At 32.7% G+C, this 23,607-nt stretch overlaps 2 protein-coding genes and 1 pseudogene across 3 annotated transcripts; 1 reads left to right on the top strand and 2 right to left on the bottom strand.

The window, feature by feature from the left end:
• Positions 1 to 3,510: 3,510 nt before the first annotated feature.
• On the top strand, positions 3,511 to 4,718 carry LOC145032216 (peroxidase 63 pseudogene; annotated as a pseudogene).
• Positions 4,719 to 4,903: 185 nt separating this feature from the next.
• Positions 4,904 to 6,312, bottom strand: LOC145032218 (Heavy metal transport/detoxification superfamily protein). Its single transcript, XM_078980960.1, has 4 exons — positions 5,853 to 6,312; positions 5,424 to 5,477; positions 5,252 to 5,311; positions 4,904 to 5,167 (listed from the first exon to the last, which is right to left on the bottom strand). The coding sequence occupies exons 1-4, from the start codon at positions 6,192 to 6,194 to the stop codon at positions 5,045 to 5,047; spliced, it is 579 nt and encodes a 192-aa protein (XP_078837086.1). The 5' UTR covers positions 6,195 to 6,312; the 3' UTR covers positions 4,904 to 5,044.
• Positions 6,313 to 8,111: 1,799 nt separating this feature from the next.
• On the bottom strand, positions 8,112 to 10,951 carry LOC145032219 (uncharacterized). Of its 2 annotated transcripts, none has more exons than XM_078980961.1 (10): positions 10,839 to 10,951; positions 10,450 to 10,593; positions 10,048 to 10,206; positions 9,845 to 9,904; positions 9,671 to 9,766; positions 9,439 to 9,531; positions 9,214 to 9,357; positions 8,631 to 8,738; positions 8,482 to 8,533; positions 8,112 to 8,394 (listed from the first exon to the last, which is right to left on the bottom strand). In XM_078980961.1, the coding sequence occupies exons 2-10, from the start codon at positions 10,534 to 10,536 to the stop codon at positions 8,360 to 8,362; spliced, it is 834 nt and encodes a 277-aa protein (XP_078837087.1). In that variant the 5' UTR covers positions 10,537 to 10,593; positions 10,839 to 10,951; the 3' UTR covers positions 8,112 to 8,359. The 2 variants fall into 2 exon arrangements, with proteins under 2 accessions (XP_078837087.1, XP_078837088.1); XM_078980962.1 differs by lacking the exon at positions 10,839 to 10,951 and adding an exon at positions 10,707 to 10,800.
• Positions 10,952 to 23,607: the final 12,656 nt, after the last annotated feature.

The raw sequence follows: 23,607 nt of genomic DNA on the forward strand, positions 1-23,607 counted from the left end.
AACATCATAAAAGTTTTTGATTTCAGGTGTATTCTTTCCTTACTAGTCACTATAATGTTTCCTAAAAAACACTTATCAAGAGCTGGAAAAAAAAAACGAAAAATAGTTGAAGAATCTAAACTAAAACAAAAGGGTCTTTAGATAAGTTTATTAAACTAAAATCAGTCGGTTCTTCTAGTGTGTCTAATAAACGTGATGATACTAATGTATCAAATGATCGTGATGATACTAATTTGTCTAATGATTGTGATGATATTAATGTGTCAAATGAACGAGATGATACTAATGTGTCAAATGAAGGCGATGATACTAATTTGTTTAATGATTGTGATGATACTAATTTTAATAATCATTTTGAGAACTATGACACTAGAAATTAGAATGTTCTTGATAATAAAACAATAGATATATTAATTGAAAAATGGCCAATAAGGGAATTGAATTTTGTGTTTCCTAAAGATGAATTATCTTAGACATTTCTGTTATATTTTTTATACCCAAAAATTAAATAGTGGTGAGACACGAGATTGAAAATGGCTACTTTACTCAAACTTTTTGGATAAAGTGTTTTTTTTTTTTGTTGTTGTAAACTTTTTAAATCTATTAATCAAAAAGGTTTTTTAGCAAATGACAGATATAATGATTGGAAATATTTGAGTGTTCGACTTAAAAAACATGAAAGTAGTAATGAACATTTGAGTTGTATGAGTTCTTGAAATGAAGCAAAACAAAGATTGAATAAAAACCTTACTATTGATAAAGATTTACAACAAAAATTTTTAAAGGAAAAGAGCGTTGGAGGCAAGTTTTAAGAAGAATAATTGTTACTGTGAAATATTTGTCTAAATATAATTTGGTTTTTTAAGGTTCTAACACTAAACTTTATGAAGATAGTAATGGCAACTTTTTGGGAGCAATACAAATGATGGTAGAATTTGATGGTATAATGCAAGATCATGTTAGACGCGTAGAAAATCAAGAAATTCATCATCATTATCTTGGTCCAAAATTCAAAATAAACTTATTTCTCTTTTAGACCACACGGTTAGAAGTTCTATCATTAAAATAATTAAAGTTAAATATTTTTCTATCATTCTTGATTGTACTCTGGATGTGAGTCATAAGGGCAAATGACTTTAATTAAGATGTGTGAATTTGTCTTCTAACAAAATACAAGTTGATGAATATTTATTAGAATTTTTAAAAGTTGATGATACTTCTGGTTTGAGACTTTTAATGAGTTATTAGATGCATTTAAACTGTTAGATCTTGATGTGAATGATATAAAGGATCAAGGTTATGATAATAGGTCTAACATGAAAAGAACACACCAAGAGGTTCAAAAACGATTTCTTGAAATTAATCCTAGAGCTTTATATATGTCATGTGTTTGTCATAGTTTAAACTTTACCGTTGGTGACATGGCACTTTCTTGTGGTAAAGTTGTTTCTTTTTTTGGTATTGTTCAATGCTTATATTCATTATTTTCTAGTTCTACTAAAAGATGGAAAATATTATTAAATAATGTTTCAACTTTAACTGTAAAGTCTTTATCTAATACTCGTAGGGAAAATAAAATTAAAAGTGTCAAAGCTTTTAGATTTCAAACTCCTCAAATACGATTAGCTTTGCTAGAATTAGCTAAATCATGTGATGACCCAAAATCAAAAAGTGAAGCCAAAAGTTTAGTTAAAGGTATTAGGAGTTTTGAATTTTTACTTAGTATGGTTATTTGGTAAGAAAATTTATTTGCTATTATGGTAAATAAAAAATTGCAATCTAAATCTATTTGTATTGATGCCACTATTAAGCAATTACAAAATATAATGGCATTTTTTTACGAAATTTAGAAATGAAGGGTTTGCTTCAAACATAAATATTGCTAAAACGATTGCTTTAGAAATGAGTGTTGAACCTACATTTCCATATAGGCGTCATGTCACTAGAAAGAAACAGTTTGATGAAAGTGATATTGAAGAAGAAGAAATACAATCACCGGAAGAGTATTTTAAGGTTGTTACTTTTATGTTGTTATGGATATTGCAGTTGTTTCACTAAATACAAGATTTGAACAATTAAAGTATTTTGAAAGTATATTTGGATTTTTATATGATTCCAAGATTTTAAAGTCATTAGATGAAAATAAGCTTAAAGAGTGTTGTATAAAGTTTGGAAATACTTTTTCTAATAATTTTTTTTTTAATGTGGATTCAAATGATCTTTTTACTGAATTAAAACTTTTGCGAAAGACTCTTCCTAATGATATTACATTTGCAGTTGAAATTTTAGAATTTGTTAAAACTGGAGTTTGTTACCTAAATATTTGTATTGCATATAGAATCTTTTGTAACTATTGCATCCGCAAAAAGGATTTTTTCATAGTTGAAGTTATTGAAGAATTACTTAAGGTCATCATTGTCACAAGAAATGTTGAACGGCTTGATAATTCTATGTATAAAAAAAGATATTGTAGACAAGATTGATCTTGAAGATATTATTAATGATTTTGCATCTCAAAAATCTAGTAATATTTTTCTTTAAATTTTTGGATTTTGTAGCGGAAAATGTTATATTTAGTATAGGTAATTTTTTTTTCAATTAGTGAGTTATTATAAAAATGTTGATGAAGTTCATGTATTATAAGGGCTGTTTTTTTCATTCTCGTCACGGGCCCAAATTATGTTTAAAACGATCATGTCATTATGGTCTTCAAGTTTAGCCTTGACGTCAAAGCGGGGGAGAAGAAGAGAAAGAAAGACATAGAATCGGTGCATTGTAAGGTGTGGTGTCAACTACAACCATCACGCTACAGACGAGTAGTGTGCACACTGTGGTCATGTGCCACATCACCACCATATTTTTAACATGGAACGTATACATGACCTTATGATTCTAATGTTATGGTTTAAAAGCCAAAAGGATGAACCGTGAACGTAGTCCGGGTCCATTACTATAATTCAACATTAAGCTTACAAAAAATACATAACGTTGGATCGTTAATTAAAAAAATTTCCTTAGAATAAACATATCGTTTGACAAATGTCTGTAGATAATTGTAAATTTGTAATTTTTCTGTGAACGTTAGACTTTTATATTTATTTTGAAAGGTTGACTTACCACCGTCGGATCATGCTTCTCTCCGAATCCACGTGTACAGCGCTTTCCATTGGAACACATCCCCAACAGCTGTCTCCCTTCACATGAAGGAGAATTGGAGATCACATGGAAAGTTTTGTCTTAAATTACAAAACTACCCCTCCGCCACCTTAAAACGCGTGTTGTCCACCGTGATTAGTGGCATCGCATGCAGTCTGAGAGAAGAAATCGTCGAAATTACTCTTCACGCTCCCCCGTTCCCCGATTAATAAATAAATTCATTATTTTAACGAATATAAATAAAAATATGATTTAATAAAAAACACTTTATTATTTTCACGTATATAAAAACATCAGACAATAACTCATATTAAAAAAAAAAAGTTTGAAAGATAATAATTATTAATTGACACGACAGAAAGTGAAAACAACAGTAGCATAAAACCCCTTCTCGTTAAAGGAGATGCCATTTCTTAGCTCGTCTGCTACTTCGGAAGCTTGCACACAGAAGCTCGGCCATGGCGATAAGAGTAAACCCGTTGAGTTTGATCCTCTGCATCTCACTCTTCATCGCATCTTCACATTCTCAGCAGCTCACCACCACTTTCTACCAGAAATCATGTCCCAGATTTGAACAGATAATGCAGGACACCACCACCAACAAGCAGATCGCCTCACCCACCACCGCCGGCGCAGCTCTACGCCTCTTCTTCCACGACTGCCTCGTCGAGGGCTGTGACGCCTCCGTTCTTATCTCCTCCACTCCTTTCAATAAGGCCGAGCGTGACGCCGACATCAACCTTTCCCTTCCTGGAGACGGCTTCGACGTCGTCGTCCGTGCTAAAACCGCCCTCGAGCTCTCCTGCCCTGGAGTTGTCTCATGTGCTGACATCCTCGCTGTCGCCACGCGCAACCTCGTGACGATGATGGGTGGGCCATTCTACAACGTGAAACTCGGCCGGAGAGACGGAGTGGTGTCCAGAGCCTCACGCGCCGAACTAATCCTCCCAAAACCAACCATGTCCATGAATCGAATCATCAAGATCTTCACATCCAGAGGGTTTTCAGTCCAGGAAATGGTGGCATTAACCGGCGCCCACACCATCGGATTCTCTCATTGCAGTGAATTCAGCTCAGACATTTACAATTACAGCAGAACAGCACAGTCCGATCCGTCTTACAATCCAAGATACGCCGCCGGGCTAAGAAACGCATGTGCCGACTACAAGAAAAACCCATCGTTATCGGTGTTTAACGACATAATGACCCCACGAGACTTCGATAACTCGTACTATAAAAACTTGCCCAGGGGATTGGGGGTTTTGAGATCGGATAGGGCACTCACAATGGATGCTCGAACACGGCCGTTTGTAGAGTTGTACGCAAGAGACCAGAAGAAGTTCTTTGAGGCATTTAGTCGAGCAATTGAGAAGCTGAGTTTGTACGGTGTGAAAACTGGCCGGAGTGGACAGATCCGCCGTAGGTGCGACTCCTTCAACTAAATCAGATTTCTGATCCCATAAATTAATTCTATTAAGAGTTTTGTTTTCTAATTTTGGAGATTTGTATACTATCAAAACAATTTTCTGTCATAATTCATCAAGATACCCTTTCTTCCTTCATTATGATTTCTTTCATGACTGTGGTAATGGGGTGTTAAATCTAATTGTAAAAAAAAGTCAACGACTTGAATGTGACTCGAAGCTGACACCAATCTTAAATAAGGTTCAAGAATCTATGAACAAGGTACAAACTTTAATGCAGAACTGATAGCAGAACACTGAATACCTTATTGTGGGTCAAATGGTATCTCTAAATATTTCCATAACTATATATATCACTCCGGAACACAATTCAATGCAAATAAAAGAAAAATAAAAATAGTATCAGCAAGAAATTTCAACAACTTTGAGGAAAAGATTCCAAATAAACAAATGAAATAGAAATTTTAATTGGCATAGTCATCCTCAAAGCTTAAATTGAGTGCCTGTAACTTGAAACCAGAACTTTGTATGATCTCAACCAGATTAGAAGCCACTCCAGTAGCTTGCACTGTTGTTTTCTTCTTTAACTATAACAAACAGGAATCGGGTATGTGTTGATATGTTATTGTCAATTTCAAAGTCAAATCAATATATACAAAAAATCAGCTCACCTCAACGCTTGCAATACCCTCAAGAACTTGGACTTTTAAGTTTGAAATGCCCTCCGTCTCCTGAACAAAAAAAGGGGATGAACATTTTGCATATAAACATATCAGAGGTTGGAGACAGATGCCTCAAAGATATACACAAAATCAATTGATGTAAGTTGAAGATAATGTTTACCTGTAGAGCACTTGTCACTGAAGGAATAGCTGCTTCACTCATTGTTCCCTCGGCCTCCATATACGAAACGATCAAAGATTGTTAGCATTTTCAAAGCAAATTGGATGATTATGATAAGATATGCAAGAAAATCTAGCTAAATGTTGTTATGAATCCAAGATGAAGTTGTTATAGATACTCAACGTCTCTATGACTCTATCATTGTGTTCAATTGCAATTGAATTTCAGTATCTATAGAAAGATACTTTTATTCGAAGAAGAAGCTAAACATGTTTGCCATCTTTTTCCTCTTTGAACCAAAATCAAACAGTTGGAGGGCATTCAAGACTCGGTCAGTAAACATGTGGCATAACTTACGCATTGCAGAATTTGATGCGGATGCGTCTTGTTGTAAATTTTAGGTATAAAAGCATGGAAATAGGTAAATACCTGAAAGAACATGGTGAGGATATCGGAAGGAGAAACTGGAACAGAAACGGTTGCCTCGACTTCTCCTTGGTTGCTGATGGTGTCTTCTTGTTGTTCGGGAATTACTGTATCTTCAGCAACAGATCTTATCTTCTTCAAATTTGACAAATTTGTCTTGGATACCGATGAATTAGGGTAAGAATTGGGAATGCTAAAACAAACACGGGCCACCCGAAGTCGATTGGATAAAGAACATGAGAAAGTGCTAGCAGAAATAGAAGTGGGCAACAGGGAAGTAGGGTTTTTATTGGGTTTGATAGCTGTGAAACAAGATATGGAGGGAGATGCAGAAAAAGACGCCATTTCTGATGCTTTTTCTTCTTCAAAACTGAATCAATGGAGAACCGATGTCGGGGGAGTAGAGAAAAAGGACCTGAACTGATATCACCCTATCCAGTATCCACTTCCATGAAGAGTTATCGTCAAACGAACTTGTAGACAGGGTACAACAAAAGTTCCGCACAGTACAACCGGTGATGTTTTACCCACGACCGATGTAAATTATGATATTTATATGTGTTTATTTTACATTTTACATATAAAAAATCATTTTCTTTATTCATATTTCTAAAGTAACCATATAATTTGAATTAACCCAAATACGAATAAGAATGATAAATAGATTATTATTTTGTGTTTGGTCTCGGTTGAGTTTTATTATATTCGATAAGCCGGTAAATTAAAAAACTAGTTAGTATTTTTTTTTTATCTATACAATTTACTTTGAAATTACAGCTACTCATATTCACATATTTTTAACAAACTTAACTATAGCTACTCAATTAGACATATTTTAGTGTTTTTGATCTTAATAAACATACCTCCTATAATTTACATATATACATGCTTCGTATCTAACTAACTAATCATCATCAGATTCACTATTTTATTGTCACTCACAATATATAATTAAAATTTTAGATTTTTATATGTGAGAATTAAATGACACATGTTTTTACGTAATTTGCCAAGTACATTTGTAAATGAGTAAATGTACCAAAAAGCTTATTAGATGTAGTTTTTTCTTTTGATGCCAAAAGTTCAATGTCATGGAACATAAATGAAATTAAAAGTAATTTAGAGAAAAATTAGATTTGTTCTTCTAAAAAAATTGAACAAACATAAGAAAATCAAAATCTATTATTAACAAGTTGCCTAATAAGTAGTTACACAACTTTGTAGTTTGCACCGGTTAAAACCTTCTCATAATCTTTTTTATAGGAAGAATTTCATATGTATCAAAATATCATATTTGTTCAATTTAATTTTTTAATATCATATTTATCTTTTTATAAACCTTCAAAATATCAAATTTGTCCAAATGTTTTTTTACGATATTTTTAATAATTTATAATCATTTTTTATATCTTAAAATTATTATTATAATAGTTAAAAAAATTGACCATATTATCTCTGTGTCTAAAATCGTGGAACGTCTACTTCTACATAGTTTGAATCTCTTTTTTTGAGAAACAAAATTTTTCATCTATTTCTAAATTGTTTGAATATCCCTTTTTTAATCATATTATCCCTGTGTCTATAATCATTTTTTGCAATTTTTTAAAAATATTCATTTATTCCCGAATGCATGTTCCGAGCTATTGTTTATATTCTAGAGTTCTTATTGCTATTTTTTATTTTTCAAATAATGTTATGCATTCCGGATTCAAATTCCATAGTTTTTTTGATTTTTTGTTTTTTATAAATATCCTCACCTACATCAGAAATATCTACTTCATCGTCAATTTTCAATAAACTGTTTGATTTTATACACTAATATCATACATAATTCACATTTATTATGTTTGTTTAATTTTCTTTAGATCTTAAAAAAAATCTTAAAGTTCCATAATTATTCATAAGATTTTGGATTTAATATTTGACATACAAGGTTGTATTTTTTTGAAAAATTGAAATTTCAATCCGGCTGAAATCCGGAATGCCGGTCTAGAAAAAAAAAAATTGTACGAAATACACATTCCGGACCAAATTATTATTTTGTTAAAAACAAACTTTTTGGGTTATTATGCTCAAATAAACATTAAATTATATAGTTAGATCACCTAATTTCCCTTATATTTACTATTTAAACCCATGAATTAAACACAACTTATTATAGGCATTTAAAAATAAAGATAAAACAAAATAAAAACCCTTAGGAGAACGTTTATAGAGAGATTTAATAAATAGGGCTTTAATAGGAACGTACTTAACAGTGCCTTTTCAATAATTGTACAAACAGCTGTGCTTTTCTGACATTCAGCCTTCTTAAATAAACAACAAAACTATAATGATTAAGACAACATTTAGGTCCTACACATTCACCTCAGATTCAACAACTTATAAGTACACTAATGAAGCTTATTAGCTTAGCTTCATAAATACATTCATTCATTCTGAAGCTAAACTACACAAAAGTTTTTCCTATTATATTATCATCCCAAAACAAAAACACAGCTTTCTTTCAACTATCTCCTGTCAACCTCCTCCTGAACCTCTCCAGCTGTAGACAGACACCAGATACAACAATTATAAACCCTCTCTCTCTCTCTCTCTTAACAAAAATAAAAAAATGAAATGACCTTCTTACCCTGGAGATGTACTCCCAGGTTCGCTTGGGCATCAGCTTCAGTGTTGAACTCCTTTCATTTCATATAATATAAGGTAAACTTGTTAGGATTCATTTTAACAATAATATCTTCTGATCTGAAGGAATAATATGTCTGAATGCATACATACCCTTTCAACATGACAGATCTGGAAAGATGCAAACTTATCTTTCAGCTCCTTTGCTACTTTGCATAAGCTTGTCATGTTCTGGGTTTTCGTTTTCCACAAACCATTCACCTGTTTTCTTAACACTTACCACATTAATAACATAAACCTTAAAAATGTTTCAATGCACCTCCTATTTTATATTTACTTTCTAATTACTTCCTTATAAGTAGCTTATTAAATTAACATTAATATATATGAAATCTTTATGCTCAATACTTGAATGTTTAAGAATATGTGATTTTCCTTCAAATGTGAAGTCATTATCTTGGTAGGAAGCAGAGGTTTCTATTTCAAATACAAACACAATAAAGAGTTACAAAAAGGCCTCCATAAAGTGTCATGTGAAGGAAATGTGGATTTTGATCTTAAAGGCAACATCTTTAATCATTAGCCACAAAAGGAATGTCATGTTCCATTTACTAATTTATTTTTGAAGTTTTTAGCATGGCATATATTACAATTCTATCCATTTCTAATCTATCATATCAATTTGCAGTGGTGTAACTTTTACTAGAAACATAAATAAAAAAGGAAAAAAGTATACCTGCATACAAACAAGTTTGGAGTCTCCTTGCACACGGATATGCCTAAAACCTCTCTCAAGAGCATATCTCAGTCCTAAAATAACTGCACGATACTCAGCAGCATTGTTTGTTGCAACACCTAAACCTTCTCGCAAACGATAAACCTAATAAAAGTTTCATACTCAAAAAACCCGAATATTAAAAAAATATAATATTATTATAATTACGAGTGTGTGATGTTTTACCAGACTTCCATCTATTGCACGCAGCACAGCTCCAGCACCCGCTGGTCCAGGGTTTCCTTTTGCTGCACCATCAAACTCAAGAATACAAGAACACTGACCATGGAGAGTAGAAATGATTAATTAGTGTCAGCTAACCATGGAAAAACACTTTTTTTTATTTGTTTTTTCTGGTTTTTTGGAGTTCATTGAAACAAGATTGTTGCTGTAAAGATTAAGTGATATAAAACCTCACACAATAAGCAGAAACAGGTAGAGTCTCCATGAAGCTTTCGATTTCAGGTAGCTTTCTCTGAGGAGCTTCTGAAAAAGAAGTTGATCCGACTTTTTTCTGTAGAAAGATACATGATAAAATAAGTTATAATGATGAAAAAAATGCAAAATGTTACAATTTTGACTAAAGCATTACCTTTATCTTATTCTCAGATGGATTCCTTGTACCAGCTTTGTCTTTAATAGAATATGGTTGCTGAAACAAAATCAAAATCATAAGATGTCTTAAATCTGAAAAGTATTACTGTTCAAAGAACTATGCTTCTAAGAGATTAATCTGGAAAAATTATATCAAGCAAATTCAATAAATCAAGTAGTTTAACTCTCTAAGTCTCTAACCTGAAAAGGACAGGGAAGAAGTTGGCCAAAAAGATCATTTTGCACATCAGAGGCACCAACAGAATATATTGCATTGTTGAGGCCATGTGATCCAAGGTAATCCTCAGCAGCCTTAGGCAATCGATAACCTTTAAACACAGCAACATTGGGACCATATAGCTGAAGAACAGTAAACAAAAAGTACAATAAGCGGCATGTATAGTTTATGAGCTGAAAATGTAATAAATGGTGCAAGTATCATATCAACTATATGCATTAGGTTACGATAATTACATTAGTTAGCTTAAGTGGCATACTTGGTCATTAAATTGCAGATCACCCTAGTCAGCAATTTAATTGGAAGAACCCTTGTTATAGAAACTAGAATGCAACAAAAGGAAAACAAGATTTAAATGGTGATACCAGAGGTTGAAAATCACTAAAACTCTTGTAGACACCAACAATGTCCCCCTTCCTGACAACGTAAAACGCATCCTTCTCGTCCTCCATTAATGACTCCTACGAATTAACAGTTTGCCCTAGCTTGCACCAAATATACAATTCCACCTGAAATCATGTCCAAACTTGAATTAAACACTATGAACAGTTGACACACAAGAAACATCAGAAAATTTACACATTAAAACAGTTAAAGGGAATCCAAAACACCAAGCAGTAACCTAATCATCTTTTTTGTCATCGGACATATGGATTACTCCAGATATAAACAAGAAAAAGTTTAGCAAACGATAACTAGAATCCCGTAAATCGTATTTGAAGAATATACAGAAGATCGGATAATCATACTTTACCTTTTACATCAAATGAATGAAATTGAGAATAGTAAATTAGGGTTTTGTAGTTGTTTGGCGGGAAGGTAATGAAAAATGATAGGGCATTCGCGTTTTTACGACTTTCGAGTTTGTTCACTTTCTATTTGATCGGTCCGGCGCTTATTATATACGTAGCGGCCCACAAGCCCAGCATATATTTATTACTTTTAGTAGGTTAAAGGTTGAAAAAAAAAATAGATTTTTATAGAATTCATAATTATTAATAAATTATTAATTAAAATATTTATGTTTTTTTTATTTTTGTAAAATTATAATTGCTGATTCAAATAAATATGTGAAATTATTTTTCAAGATATATGAAATAGTTTTTATTTGTGAATTAATGAAAAAAATAATGATATTGTATAATGAAATGTTAAATTGATTATAAAAATAAAACAACCAATGAAATAAATGGAAATTGGCATATAGAAAACTAGAGAAAATTAAGTTATTGAAATAAACATATATGAATAACAAAAACATATTATTAATCATATATTTACAGTTACTTTTTTATCTGGATAACAAAGCATCTTAATTTAAGCACTATTTCTTGCATTTAGCCAAATTATGGTCTAAATTCGATAAATAGCACTGTATTTTTATTTGTATGCCTAATATAACATCTTACTTAGAGTTTTATTTACTTTTTATAATTTAATTTAATTATTTTTTTAAGCATTATACTTTGAAAGTATAATGTTATAATTATGTATGTTAATGAAATACATTGTCATTTCATGCAAAAAAAAACGTACAAGTGATTATAGTATGCAAATTTGTCTTGATTATTTAAATTGTCTCAAATTTAATAAGTAAAATACATAAAAATCAAAACCAAATCAAGTATTATAATTGATGATTACTAATACAATCAATTTAATAATAGTAAAACTTAAAATAAATATGTGCCACTACCGCCTTTCTTGAGTCTTGTCATTAATGATGCAAAACAAAAGAATTGCGAAGATCCAATGAGCAAAATCTCCAATTACATGCAATAAGGTCATAAATAATTGAGGTTTCATCTTTTATTCTAAACAAATCACGTGTTATACAAACTTAATATTTTTTTTATTTTACTATAATTTAGAAGCATAAAAGTTATAAGAAGTTATGTACTGCAAACACCATAAGTTTCAAGTTTCTGTTGAAATTTAACTTTCAAGTTCACGTTTGCACCATTTTGCTCATGTTCCTGGAATGGTCCAAAAACAATTACTTTTTCTCAATATAACACTAATATAACAATGTGCTTTCAGTTGCATTATTAAATATTGAAATCAAGCTTTCAATTACATCATTGAACTAACTAGTTCAGGTAATCGAGGAAATAGTAGTCATCTCCAAGACAGGTGAATAAGGGGCTTTTCTCATGGGATACCACACATAATTTACTCCATAAGGGGACGTAATAACTTTATGCAAATAAATGTATACAAAGTTTTGGATCCAATTGTAGTATCGAAGATGACAGGTGAATGAGAAGCTTTGTTCATGCGGTATTACAGGTCAAGATGACAATAGCATAAGCGTGAATCAGGTTACCCATAACACGTAACAAAAGAGGCAACCATTCATTTGTAAATAGGTATAAGATAGAGGATATTACATTTAATGATAAAAAAACAGTACAAGTGTTGTTATTTCCAACAATATGCCAAAAAAATCATTCAATGTCTTTTTTTCCAATTATGCTTCTCTAACATTTGACCTGCATTTAAATAAAAGTGTTAATTCAAAGTTTCTTATTAACCACTCAAAGAACCTAAACATCTTCAGAAAAAACCAATCAATAGAAATTGATATGTAGACTTCATTAGGTAGTATTTGCCACATCTTATTTGAGACTTCATTTGACATAATGATTTCTTTCACACATGCCTTCTATTAATACATGGTCATAAACTATTCTTTAAATTTGATTTTTAAAATATTATGATGTTGGAGCTCAAATTACCTCAAGTGTCATCCAGTAGGGACTTCATTTTAAATAAAGATAACCACATCCAGTTAGAGATTCTCCACATACTATATTTTAATAGTTATGTAATTCCTGTGATTTTGACATGGCAGACTGAATTGAAATCTTATGCAAACCTTTTTTTACCAGTTCGTTAGCATCTAAGGGCACTTTAACCTTTTGGGCTCAATATACCCTAGTATCAATTCGAGAATAAAATGTATCAGAAAAAAAAACGATATATATAATGCACTTGTATGAGGGTTACCAACACATTGTGTTCATATAAGATACAGTACAAGGCATATCTAAATATTCAATGGAAATACTTAATATAAGTTAATTAACAGAGAATGCCCTACATTGAAACATACAACATAGAGAGGTAAAAGGAAAAATACTTACAACCCTTTGCAATTTAGTGATCATAGTCATCATATTCATCTTCGAATCTATCTGTAACATGTCTACACAAACAAATCTTAAACCAAAAAGAAAATGATAAAGTCACATTACATAAACTAATAAAACAATATGTATAAGACATAAAGCATAAAGATTTCCAAAATAAAGATTCTAGTTCTTTAAAGGGGAAACAAAACCACCTAATAATCTCTTTTATGCATACAAGTTTCTCTCGATTAATGTATGAAACTGTCACACCCCAAAACCGGAACGGCGGAAACGTTCTGGGGTGGATGACGTCATGTCAAGTATCACAACACATGCATTATAGTAATCAAAGTACAACAAAACATTGCATTAATAGTAATAGTTTTTACAAGGTTACATTACAACACTTTAAAGTAATACAAGTAATAGTATAAATACAACGTGGTACAAAGCTATCTTCATCAACAGCTCCGGGGATGTACCTGTCTAATGCTAACCTGAGAATACAAGTTATTTGAAAAGCGAGTATCAACATTTTTACAAATGTTGGTGAGTTCATAAGCATTTAATGACATTTCATTCAAATAACTTAAGAAAGTAGTAGTTTAAAAGATTTCAGTGTACTAGAGTCATTTCCAGAAAATCCTATATTTTCTTTAATAAAAGCAGCCTTCTACCAAGACTGGTCAGTGATGTAGAGTAAAAAGTAGTTTTCCCTAAATTGCTATCATTATCAAAATACTGAATTTGATTATTGAGGAAAGCAACGACATCAGGGAATATCATATGCCTCAGCAGTGAGGACTGCTGACTAAGGCAAAGAACCATAGACTCCAGGAAAGTATCAAACATACGACACGCCTGGTTCAGTCTAACAAGTGGAGACACAGACCCCAGAAGGTACCAAATGAAAAGTACATCTCGCAAGGTCAAAACAGTGAAGACAGACCGCAGACGATACCAAATGAAGGGTACATCTCGCAAGGTCAAAACAGTGAAGACAGACCGCAGACGATACCAAATGAAGGGTACATCTCGCAAGGTCAAAACAGTGACTACAGACCGCAGACAGTATCACATGAAAGACACGTCTAGCAAGGTCAAACAGTGTGACTTTGAAAAAGGTGACATCAGCATACAGTGTAAATTGCTGACGAAATACGTTTACCTTAAAGCCATGAATTATAAGGCAACCCAGGATACTCGTAACCATACTGACTAGAGTACTAGACGCCCTACAAGCATCTATATATTATGACATTTGTCACCCCTTGGCTTGGTAGGTCGTGGACTGTAGCTAGCAGTCAGGGTGCGGGGTTGTCAATCCCGTATAGGCCTATACACGCAATGTCCGCTCTCCCTATAGGAGACTCTGGTTACCAACTAGACAACGGAGAAGGCCGCGTCCCGAAGATGCATCCCAAATAGAGGATAATGTGTTACTAAGTGGGAGTGGGTTTCTAATGTAAGTGTAGACTAGAGGTAGAGACTCTTAACAGACTGAAGAAAACTCGTATGTCTATGCTCGTATACATAATATATAACTAATGAATCGAACGACCTTCAGATGGACATCCGATCCCACCAGACCACATCTCAACGAAGAAAAGGAAATAGGGCGGACAAGCCTTCCTAAGTCCTTCAATCATTATTTATATGCATCTATACAAGCATAAACATACATCTAACTACGCTTGAGTGTGTATCATACAGTGAAGTATAAGTGTACAGTGGAACATCTGAGTCGTGAAGTATAAGAGTACAGTGGAACATCTGAGTCGTGAAGTATAAGAGTACAGTGGAACATCTGAGTCGTGAAGTATAAGTGTATAGTGGAACATCTGAGTCGTGAAGTATAAGTGTACAGTGGAACATCTGAGTCGTGAAGTATAAGAGTATAGTGTGGGATAATCGAACCATGAAGTATAAGCGTACCAAGTATAAGTGTATCACGAAGAAGAGACGACAATAAGTGATGTAAGAACGTCTATCAAGTATAAGTGGAGTAAAGTCGTTATCCAGTATAAGTGAAGGAGAAATCGTATCACTAAGTAAGAGCGTGAATAAGTATAAGCGTCATCAAGTATAAGCGACTATAGGTATAAGTGAAAGTGTTACCGAGTCAGAGTACAAAATAAGTATAAGTGAAGCAGCAGTGTTTAACAAGTAAAAGTATACATCAAAAAGGGAAATCTTTAATGAAAAGCCTTTATGTACAGAGAAAATCACAAATCGTATTCCTTTGTAAAATACGTTTAAAACCTTAGAGGATCTTTCATAAACCAATTTAGGATGAATTTGAATAAATCAATATAAGTAAAAGTTATGAAATAAGTAAAAATCATTATAGTGTCCCACTCGGTAAAACAATGTAAAGTGGTTAAATCTTGTGCATGCGGGTTATCAATCACATGTGATTGACATGATAACTGGCATGTTTAACTTGTATTCCCCCCTATAAAACATTTAAAAGCATTTAAAAGGTTCATTCAGGGGTATGAACTCACCTGGTGTAAGTAGGTCCGACGAGAGTGCCAATTGGGCGTTCGGGGTCACGCAAGGACTTGAACACACACAAGGATCTATTTTAACATATGATAACATATGTTCACATACAATTAGCATATAATATACTAATTAAACAATTATACACACTCAAAGGAGTGGAAAAACACTTTTGGTTGAGTGTTTGGGGTCCCGGGTAGCGTTTACGGGTGCTAAGGGTCTCTTATCAGTTGTGGGACTTTGCTATACTCACATATCAAGTGTGTAAATGGATTTAAAACACCAACATGGACCAAACAAGGAGTTTACGGCCCAACCTAAGGGAGTTTACGGCCGTAAACTCCCAAGGTTATATTCTTGGGTGTTTGATGCTTCTAGCTTGTTCATTGAATTATTCTAAGCATTTTTCCTAAAGGGCATGAGTGGAATTGAGGCCTCTAAGGGTAATAAACAAGAGTTTACGGCCTAGGAACTCTCCCAAGGGAGTTTACGGCCGTAAACTCTCAACCTTTGAGTTTAGTGAAGTTTTAAGCCCCTATTGCCTTCCTAGAATTTTCTTATGAAGTTTGATGCTATTTTGGGTGATTAAAACCAACATTTGAGGGGGTTTTGGGGAGTTTACGGCCTAGATAAATGCTTGGGCCGTAAACTCCAAGAAATCCCTCATTTTCCTTGTGTTTAAGCCCTTAGATCCTTCCTAACATTTTATAGAGATAGCCTATGGTCATTTGGGGGACAAAAACTAACTTTTGGGCATGATTTAGGGTGTTTACGGCCTTGACCTTTGTCTGGGCCGTAAACTCCTTTCTTTAAATCATTTTGGAGTGTTTCAAGTGTCTAAACTCAAGAGGATAAGTCCGTAAATTATGTAATAAGCCCTAGGATGAGTTTGGAGTGCATTTGGGACCATGACTTGGGGAGTTTACGGCCTAAGCATGTGCTTGGGCCGTAAACTCTTCTTTGAGTCCTAAATCCATGCATTTTAGTGTTTAAACACCCCTAGGCTATATCCCCTAATTATTCCCAAGCTTATGGACAAGTTTAGAGGCATGTTTGGCACCTTTTTAGGGGTTTACGGCCCTAGAGTGTTCTTGGGCCGTAAACTCCTTATTCCATGCCTTCTTGGATGATTTTTGGGCTATAAACATAAATCACTATGTTTATAATAAGCTAGGGTAAGCGGACTTACGATTTGGAAGCGTTTGGTTGCGGATTCGAGGCGAAAACGGGTCTATAGAGAGAGTATAGAGAGAGAGTGTAAAAAGTCTCCAATAGACTTCACTCACCCTTATATAGGGTTTTGAGTCGGGGCACAGTGAATTTCTACCCGATACTGCCGTTAAACGGGGCTTTAGGTCGCACCCGATTTAGTGGTCGTAATAATAAAACTTGACATTTTCCAAATGAATGAAAATGTGTGTCCCGTGTTTTATTTCCTTTTTCACGACTTAACGACATGTAAACATACACAATTGAAATGTTTATTAAATTTGACGGCTTCTTATTAACGGAACTTTTGAACAGTGGAAAATTTCGTTAACGGTAACGGAGAAATGTAACGGGACAACTTGGGTTGTCACAAAAACGGTTGAAAAAGGAAATGCCGGTAGTAAGAACAAAAATTCAAATACATGTTAGGAAGAAAGGCCACCTGACCTCTATTAATGTCAATTTGGAAAACCAATTGGTCCATTTTATGCAAAACAGTCACCATTATAAGAGTTCTAACACACGAAGTCCTTATTTTTGATCCCCACTCCCGGTCTTGATATCTGAAAATGAAAGGAAGTATGTACATAACTTTATAAAGGGACTTCACACATACAATCAGATCAAAAGTAACAAAGAGGCATTCTCATTAAAGCATGTAAATATATCAATAAATCTATTTATGGAAAAAACCAAGAGATGAAGATACACAAGTTGCATCAAACTTTCTTTGAGACATTTCATCGAACAGCTAATATGCATACTTTGAGATTCTTCGATGATTTCACGGATATAGGTCCAAACATTCACCAAATGTTTATAGTAAAAACTACATACGGAAAACTATACACATCCTCTTGAAGAATGCCTCATGTAATTGATTTATGCATGTCTTGAATCTTTTCCATATGGTCATAGGTAACCAAACACGTAAAAATCTCATTCTCATTCTCATCAATATTTCATTGTAATGTAATGTATGTTATATAATATAGGATCGTGGAAATCAAAAAGAAAAGTGAGAGGAGTTCCGATTTTTTTTGGCAAAAGAGATCTATATGTAACACTCTGGATATCTTCATAGCCAAAAGAAAACCAATCAAAATATTAAATAGAAGCTTAAACCTACAATTGATTAGAAACATCAGACGACGAAAACCTGAAGACCAAGGTTTGAAAGGTTAGGTATTCTGTTTTTCATTACATCATTATGGTGAAGGTGATGTGAAAATTATTTATGGAATAAAATCGTAGCGAGGAGAAATAGGGATTTCAATTTTAAATTCCACGATGATTGAGCATCAATACTTATGATTGTGCGCAAGAAATACGCCATCAGTTAAGAGATACAATAAGCGGAACATTTAGGAGAAGGTCTAGGAAATGACACGTGGCAAATAGCATAGAAAAGAGACACGTGACATTGAAAACTACTCTTTTATTAAGAATGGTATATATATATATATTCAGTTTCATTTGAGACCATACTAATTTTGTGAGACCGTGAGATCAAATCTAAAAATAATTTTAAAATGCAAAATAAAAGGAAAAATCCAAAATTTCTTTTTTTTTAATTATTATTTTCGGAACATTAACTAGCTAAAAAAGTTTTAAAAAATGAAAAAATGATCGTTTTTTTTTTTTGAAAAATACGTGAAATATTCTAATAAAATGTTACACTGTAAATATTCTAATGTGATTTTTAAAATATTAGAATATTCTACTAGATTTGTCAGATACGTAGAATATTCTAATATTCTAATATTCTACTAGAATATGTAAAAAAATGTTTTTTTTTTTATTTTTTATTTTGGAAAATATAAATTCCGAAAATAATATTTGAAAAAAAAATCGAAAATTTTCAATTATTTTGTATTTTAAAAATGTTTTTTTAATCTACTAAATGACTGACTAGGATTGCGTCTCACGGTATCACAAAATTAGGTCGTCTCACTTGAATCTAACTATATATATATATATATATACACACACACACACACACACACACAAGCTGTGACCTGCGCTAAACGACGGGTGCGAATAATTTTTCATAAATATCCAGTTATTTGACCAAAGGGTAACACGAAGTCTAAATTTATATGATTAAATAGTAAGATGAATTTAGTCGCATCAATAAACCATTGTAAAAGGATAATTTATGGTCACATAAACCCCTTTCGTGTGAACAAATGGTAGAATTTATTAGTTCACTAGGTGTGAGACCCGTATATTATACGGGTTAATTTAAAAAATGATTAAACTTAAAGTATAAAAATGAAATATTTTTTAATGTACAACTTTAAAATAAGAAAAAAAGAAACGTATTTATTATAATTTAATATCATATATATATATATATGATATTTAATACTTTACATATATAAGTATATAACTTTAATTAAAAATTAAAACAAAACAAATATTGATAAGTGAATAATATTTATTTCAAAGTTACCACAAAATAGCAAGTATCAAAACCCATGAGAGATTGACAAGTGGCAAAAAAAACCTTCATTTATTAAGGAGGCCTAGGTGTGAGACTCATGTATTACATGGGTTTAATTATATATATATATATATATATATATATATATATATATATATATATATATATATATATATATATATATATATATATATATATATATATATATATGAAATTTTAACAATTTGAAAATTTTGAATTTATAAGAAAAATGAAAAAAAAAATTGAATTATTAAAACTTTAATGTATTGAATACATTACATATACAAACTCTTTCTAATAAATACTTTACATATATATTACATTACACATTAAATGTGGAATTTTAATTTAATAAAATGAAAAATACAATAAAATGATAAGTGGAAAAAAAAAATTTAAAAATTTTAGAAAATGTCAAGTATCCAAATGAAGGAGAAGAGAACATATGACAAAAAACCTTCATTTATCATAGTAGATAGAGAAAATCGTGACGATAAGTAATTTTGATCATAATTTAATATTTTAGTGTGATTGTGTATACCATGACTTCCATGCGTAAGGACTTCGCACACATATTGTTGCACTTCGGGTTCATTACTGTATTTTCTATGGTATTTTCAGCCTTATAGCATGGACGACTTAATTTTAAGTAGAAGATAATGGTTTCTAAGTATTATATACGACTTAGAAAAAGTGGCAACTTTGATGACATAATTTTAAGTTGAATGGAGTGCAGCGGGTGACATTTTGTATATTCAATAAATAATTGATCTTGCAAAAAAAATCATACCCACATAATAATTATTCTTTGTAAATTATCTAAAATTTAGAAATTAGCTTTCTCTATCACATACATTCTGTATGATTTTTCTTTTTAGACCCATGAATTCTTTCCATATCATCACTTGTTTCTTATGGAAGATAGTAATGTCATTTTTTAGTTATATTGTATTTTGTCACTAAAGAATCCTCTTAAAATTATTTCAGTAATAAATAATTTTTAAAAAGATTTTTGCATCATAATAAAGTCAAGTAGCTCCTTCATTAAATCATTCGATCATAAATTATGTAATGTAACGGTGAAAGCATGTTTCACTAAAAAATGACAACAAATTAACCTAAAAAGGTGCAAGATGGCAAATCACAAAATTTATTAACAATCTAATATTACACTATTTAGAAATATTCAAAAATTTAAACCGGGTGAATTCTTCAAATGCAATTGGATAGCTAAGCACTTCTAAAAAATGGTTTGGCAATCCTGAGATTCTGTTTGTCTGCTTCTACATGATTATACATCTATGTAAATAGAGAATCATTATGTTACACCCCCAAACCGGAATGGCGGAAACGTTCGGGGGAGGTTGACGTCATGCGTAGTATCACAACAGTTGTATCATAGTAAGCATAGTAAACACAACCAAACATTGAATACATATATGATTAAATTTACATTGTCTTATTACAAAGTTTAATTTGTTTCTTAGCAAAAGTAAAATAGAAAGACACGACTCTACGCGCCGACTTCTCTAAAATACTTGGAAGTACCTGTCTATAAATTCCCCTAAGAATACAAGCAGTTTTGAAAGAATATCAGCATAAAGATGGTAAGTTCATAAGCATATAGTTTTGGTGGAAAAATGTTTATTTGATCCTGTTGAAAAGTGTTTCTCAAGAAAATCATATAATTTCTTATGAAAAGTGAGTTTGAAAAACCCATTCACTCCATGATTTCTTGGTTCATACTAGTTATGTATAAACCAATGTCGGATAGACAATTAACTGTGTGGATCTGCCTTAAACCCACAACCAAACAAGGAAGAGAGAATAATGCAGAAACCACGTATTCCACAGTCCATCCGGTATTCTTCATACATGACTCAAATGTATAAATTGAGGAATCATGGGATCAATAATGAAAGTTCGTTAGTTACATGTAAAAATAATCCGTTTATGAAAAACCGAGTTATCCTAGGAAAATCCTATATTTTCCCTACAAGTTGATGGTTGGTTATTCGTTTTGAGCCGAGGTGTACAAGTATCTACCATACTTATATCGGTAAACATAGTTTTCTTTTGAAAACCTTGGTTACCCCCAGTTAGGTATGTTATACTTATTATATAGATAAAACTGATAAAAGAAAACGTATTGAACTAAATCCTGAAGGTACTATCAATACCCTCTAGTAATCAAATCAATTATTACTCTGAGGTTAGTTCACTTGATTCACTATTACAATAACTGGATATGGCACGTAACAGGGCTAATATCTAATGACTTTTGTCACCCCAGGCGTGTCTCCCTAACCGTAGCTAGCAGTTCAGGTGCGGGATAGTCAGTCCCATATAGATCTATACACAACAGTCACGCTCTCCTTACAAGAGATTCTAGTTACAAGAGGTAGTCCTACACTCTCGAATACGGTGGGAGTGTTACCAAGGACGCGTCTCCAACTTAGACTAGCAAATTTACAAGTAATGGTATAGAAAACCCTTCTTGTGATTAACATGAACCCTTTATAAAAAAGATACATTTTTCTACGTGATTTATAAGTTCATTACTCTAGTTTTGGAAATTGTTTCTACGAGTTGATTTGTTAATCATTTGGTAAAATTGTTTTCCGTGTTAAAAGTATCCTGAAAATATAATCATCTTAACCAAAAATATTATATATATATATATATATATATATATATATATATATATATATATATATATATATGAGCACAAGTTTCCTTGTGCTTTTGCTTGTATTCCCCTTGAAAAACATGAAAAACTCGGAAAAACGTAGGGGTATGAACTCACCGTTTAGACGTAGGATTTGAATGTAAGATTAGTATGGACGTTGAGTGTTAACTGAAGCTTCGAACACAATTGGACCCTATTTAACATGTATTGACTCAAATTAGGGTATTTTACTACTAGACATGATAGGAAACCACTCTAAGGACTCGGGAACACTTGAACTAAGTGTTAAAACCTTATGTGATTGAGTGAAGGAGGTGTATGGCCACCCTAAGGGTGTGTACGGCCATGGGTGTACGGTCCATGAGTGTACGGCTGTACACTCATGGTGGGGAGTGTTTTTGAGGTGCTTCCAAGGTTCTTTAAGCATCCAATGAGTGTTCTAGGTCCCATACTTAGTGGTTTTTCAAGTTTAAAGCCAAATATGTACATCAAAGTGGGTGTGCGGTCATGAGGATGTGTGTGCGGCCGTACAAAGGGGTGTGCGGCCGTACAGAGGGGTGTGCGGTCGTACACTCTTCATCTATGCCCAAATATCGTTTTTGAGGTGCTTCAAGGCTAATACCAAGTCCAACTAGCAGATGGAGGCCGAACTTTCACTTTGGAGAGCCTTTAAGGTGTGTACATCCAGCTCATGAAGGTGTGCGGTCGTACACCTTCAAAGGTGTGACATCCCCAATTTCAAGGACAGAAAAGACCGATTTTGTTTATGCTTGTTTGAAAATCAGAGTAATATTTTACATAAAAGTGTTGCGAAATTTGTTCCCAAAATAAAAATATGATAAAGATTTATCAAGGCATTTCCGTAGAAATGTATTTCATTAAAAAGACTCGGGATGTCATGTTTGATACATATCAAAAGTATAAACAATACATTATAAGCCTTACAACAGTTATTTACAACTACTGGCCTTTAATCCAAAAATCCCTCATCATCATCTAAATTATGCTCTGGGTCCACTACCTGTAAAACAGAAAGTTGAGTGGATCAGGCTTGGGAGCCTGGTGAGCATATAAGGTTTTCAACCCACAAATAATAATAAATTTATTAATTTCATTGATCAACAATAAATTTATTAATTTTATCAAACCAACAATAACCCTGATTACCCATTCCCGTTATCCTCACGTTACGTCCCTAAACACCTATACAAGGGACCTAGTCTAAGGATTTTATCATCGAGATGGACTTTACTGCTAAGGGGATTCCTTAGCCATATATGTCCGTAAGGCAACCATGAGGGGGATGGAGTACACCGGTGAACATCAAGCCCACAAACACCTACAGGTTGCGAGCTTGCTAGCGTTCCACTAGACTGTCTAGAAGAGTCCATGGTTGTCATCCATACTCCGCTAGATGACTGGAACAACAACAACATCGATGTCTCTCATCATTTTAACACACATCAACTATTTCGTCTACCCATGTTTACCCAACATATTTGTAGATAAAAATACATAT

This window comes from Lactuca saligna, chromosome 2, assembly GCF_052625555.1.
Source record: "Lactuca saligna cultivar CGN05327 chromosome 2, ASM5262555v1, whole genome shotgun sequence".
In the NCBI taxonomy this organism is placed as follows: Eukaryota; Viridiplantae; Streptophyta; class Magnoliopsida; order Asterales; family Asteraceae; genus Lactuca; species Lactuca saligna.

What these genes read in the sequence shown, in the direction of transcription:
- LOC145032218 (XM_078980960.1), bottom strand. Translation starts at nt 6,194, where the DNA reads ATGGCGTCTTTTTCTGCATCTCCCTCCATATCTTGTTTCACAGCTATC. An exon ending in CAGTGACAAGTGCTCTACAG is followed by an intron (nt 5,312 to 5,423) that starts GTAAACATTATC and finishes TTTTTTGTTCAG; the next exon opens with GAGACGGAGGGCATTTCAAA. An exon ending in AGGGTATTGCAAGCGTTGAG is followed by an intron (nt 5,168 to 5,251) that starts GTGAGCTGATTT and finishes TGTTTGTTATAG; the next exon opens with TTAAAGAAGAAAACAACAGT.
- LOC145032219 (XM_078980961.1), bottom strand. Translation starts at nt 10,536, where the DNA reads ATGGAGGACGAGAAGGATGCGTTTTACGTTGTCAGGAAGGGGGACATT. An exon ending in TACCTGTTTCTGCTTATTGT is followed by an intron (nt 9,532 to 9,670) that starts GTGAGGTTTTAT and finishes CTCCATGGTCAG; the next exon opens with TGTTCTTGTATTCTTGAGTT. An exon ending in CCAAACTTGTTTGTATGCAG is followed by an intron (nt 8,739 to 9,213) that starts GTATACTTTTTT and finishes TTAAGAAAACAG; the next exon opens with GTGAATGGTTTGTGGAAAAC.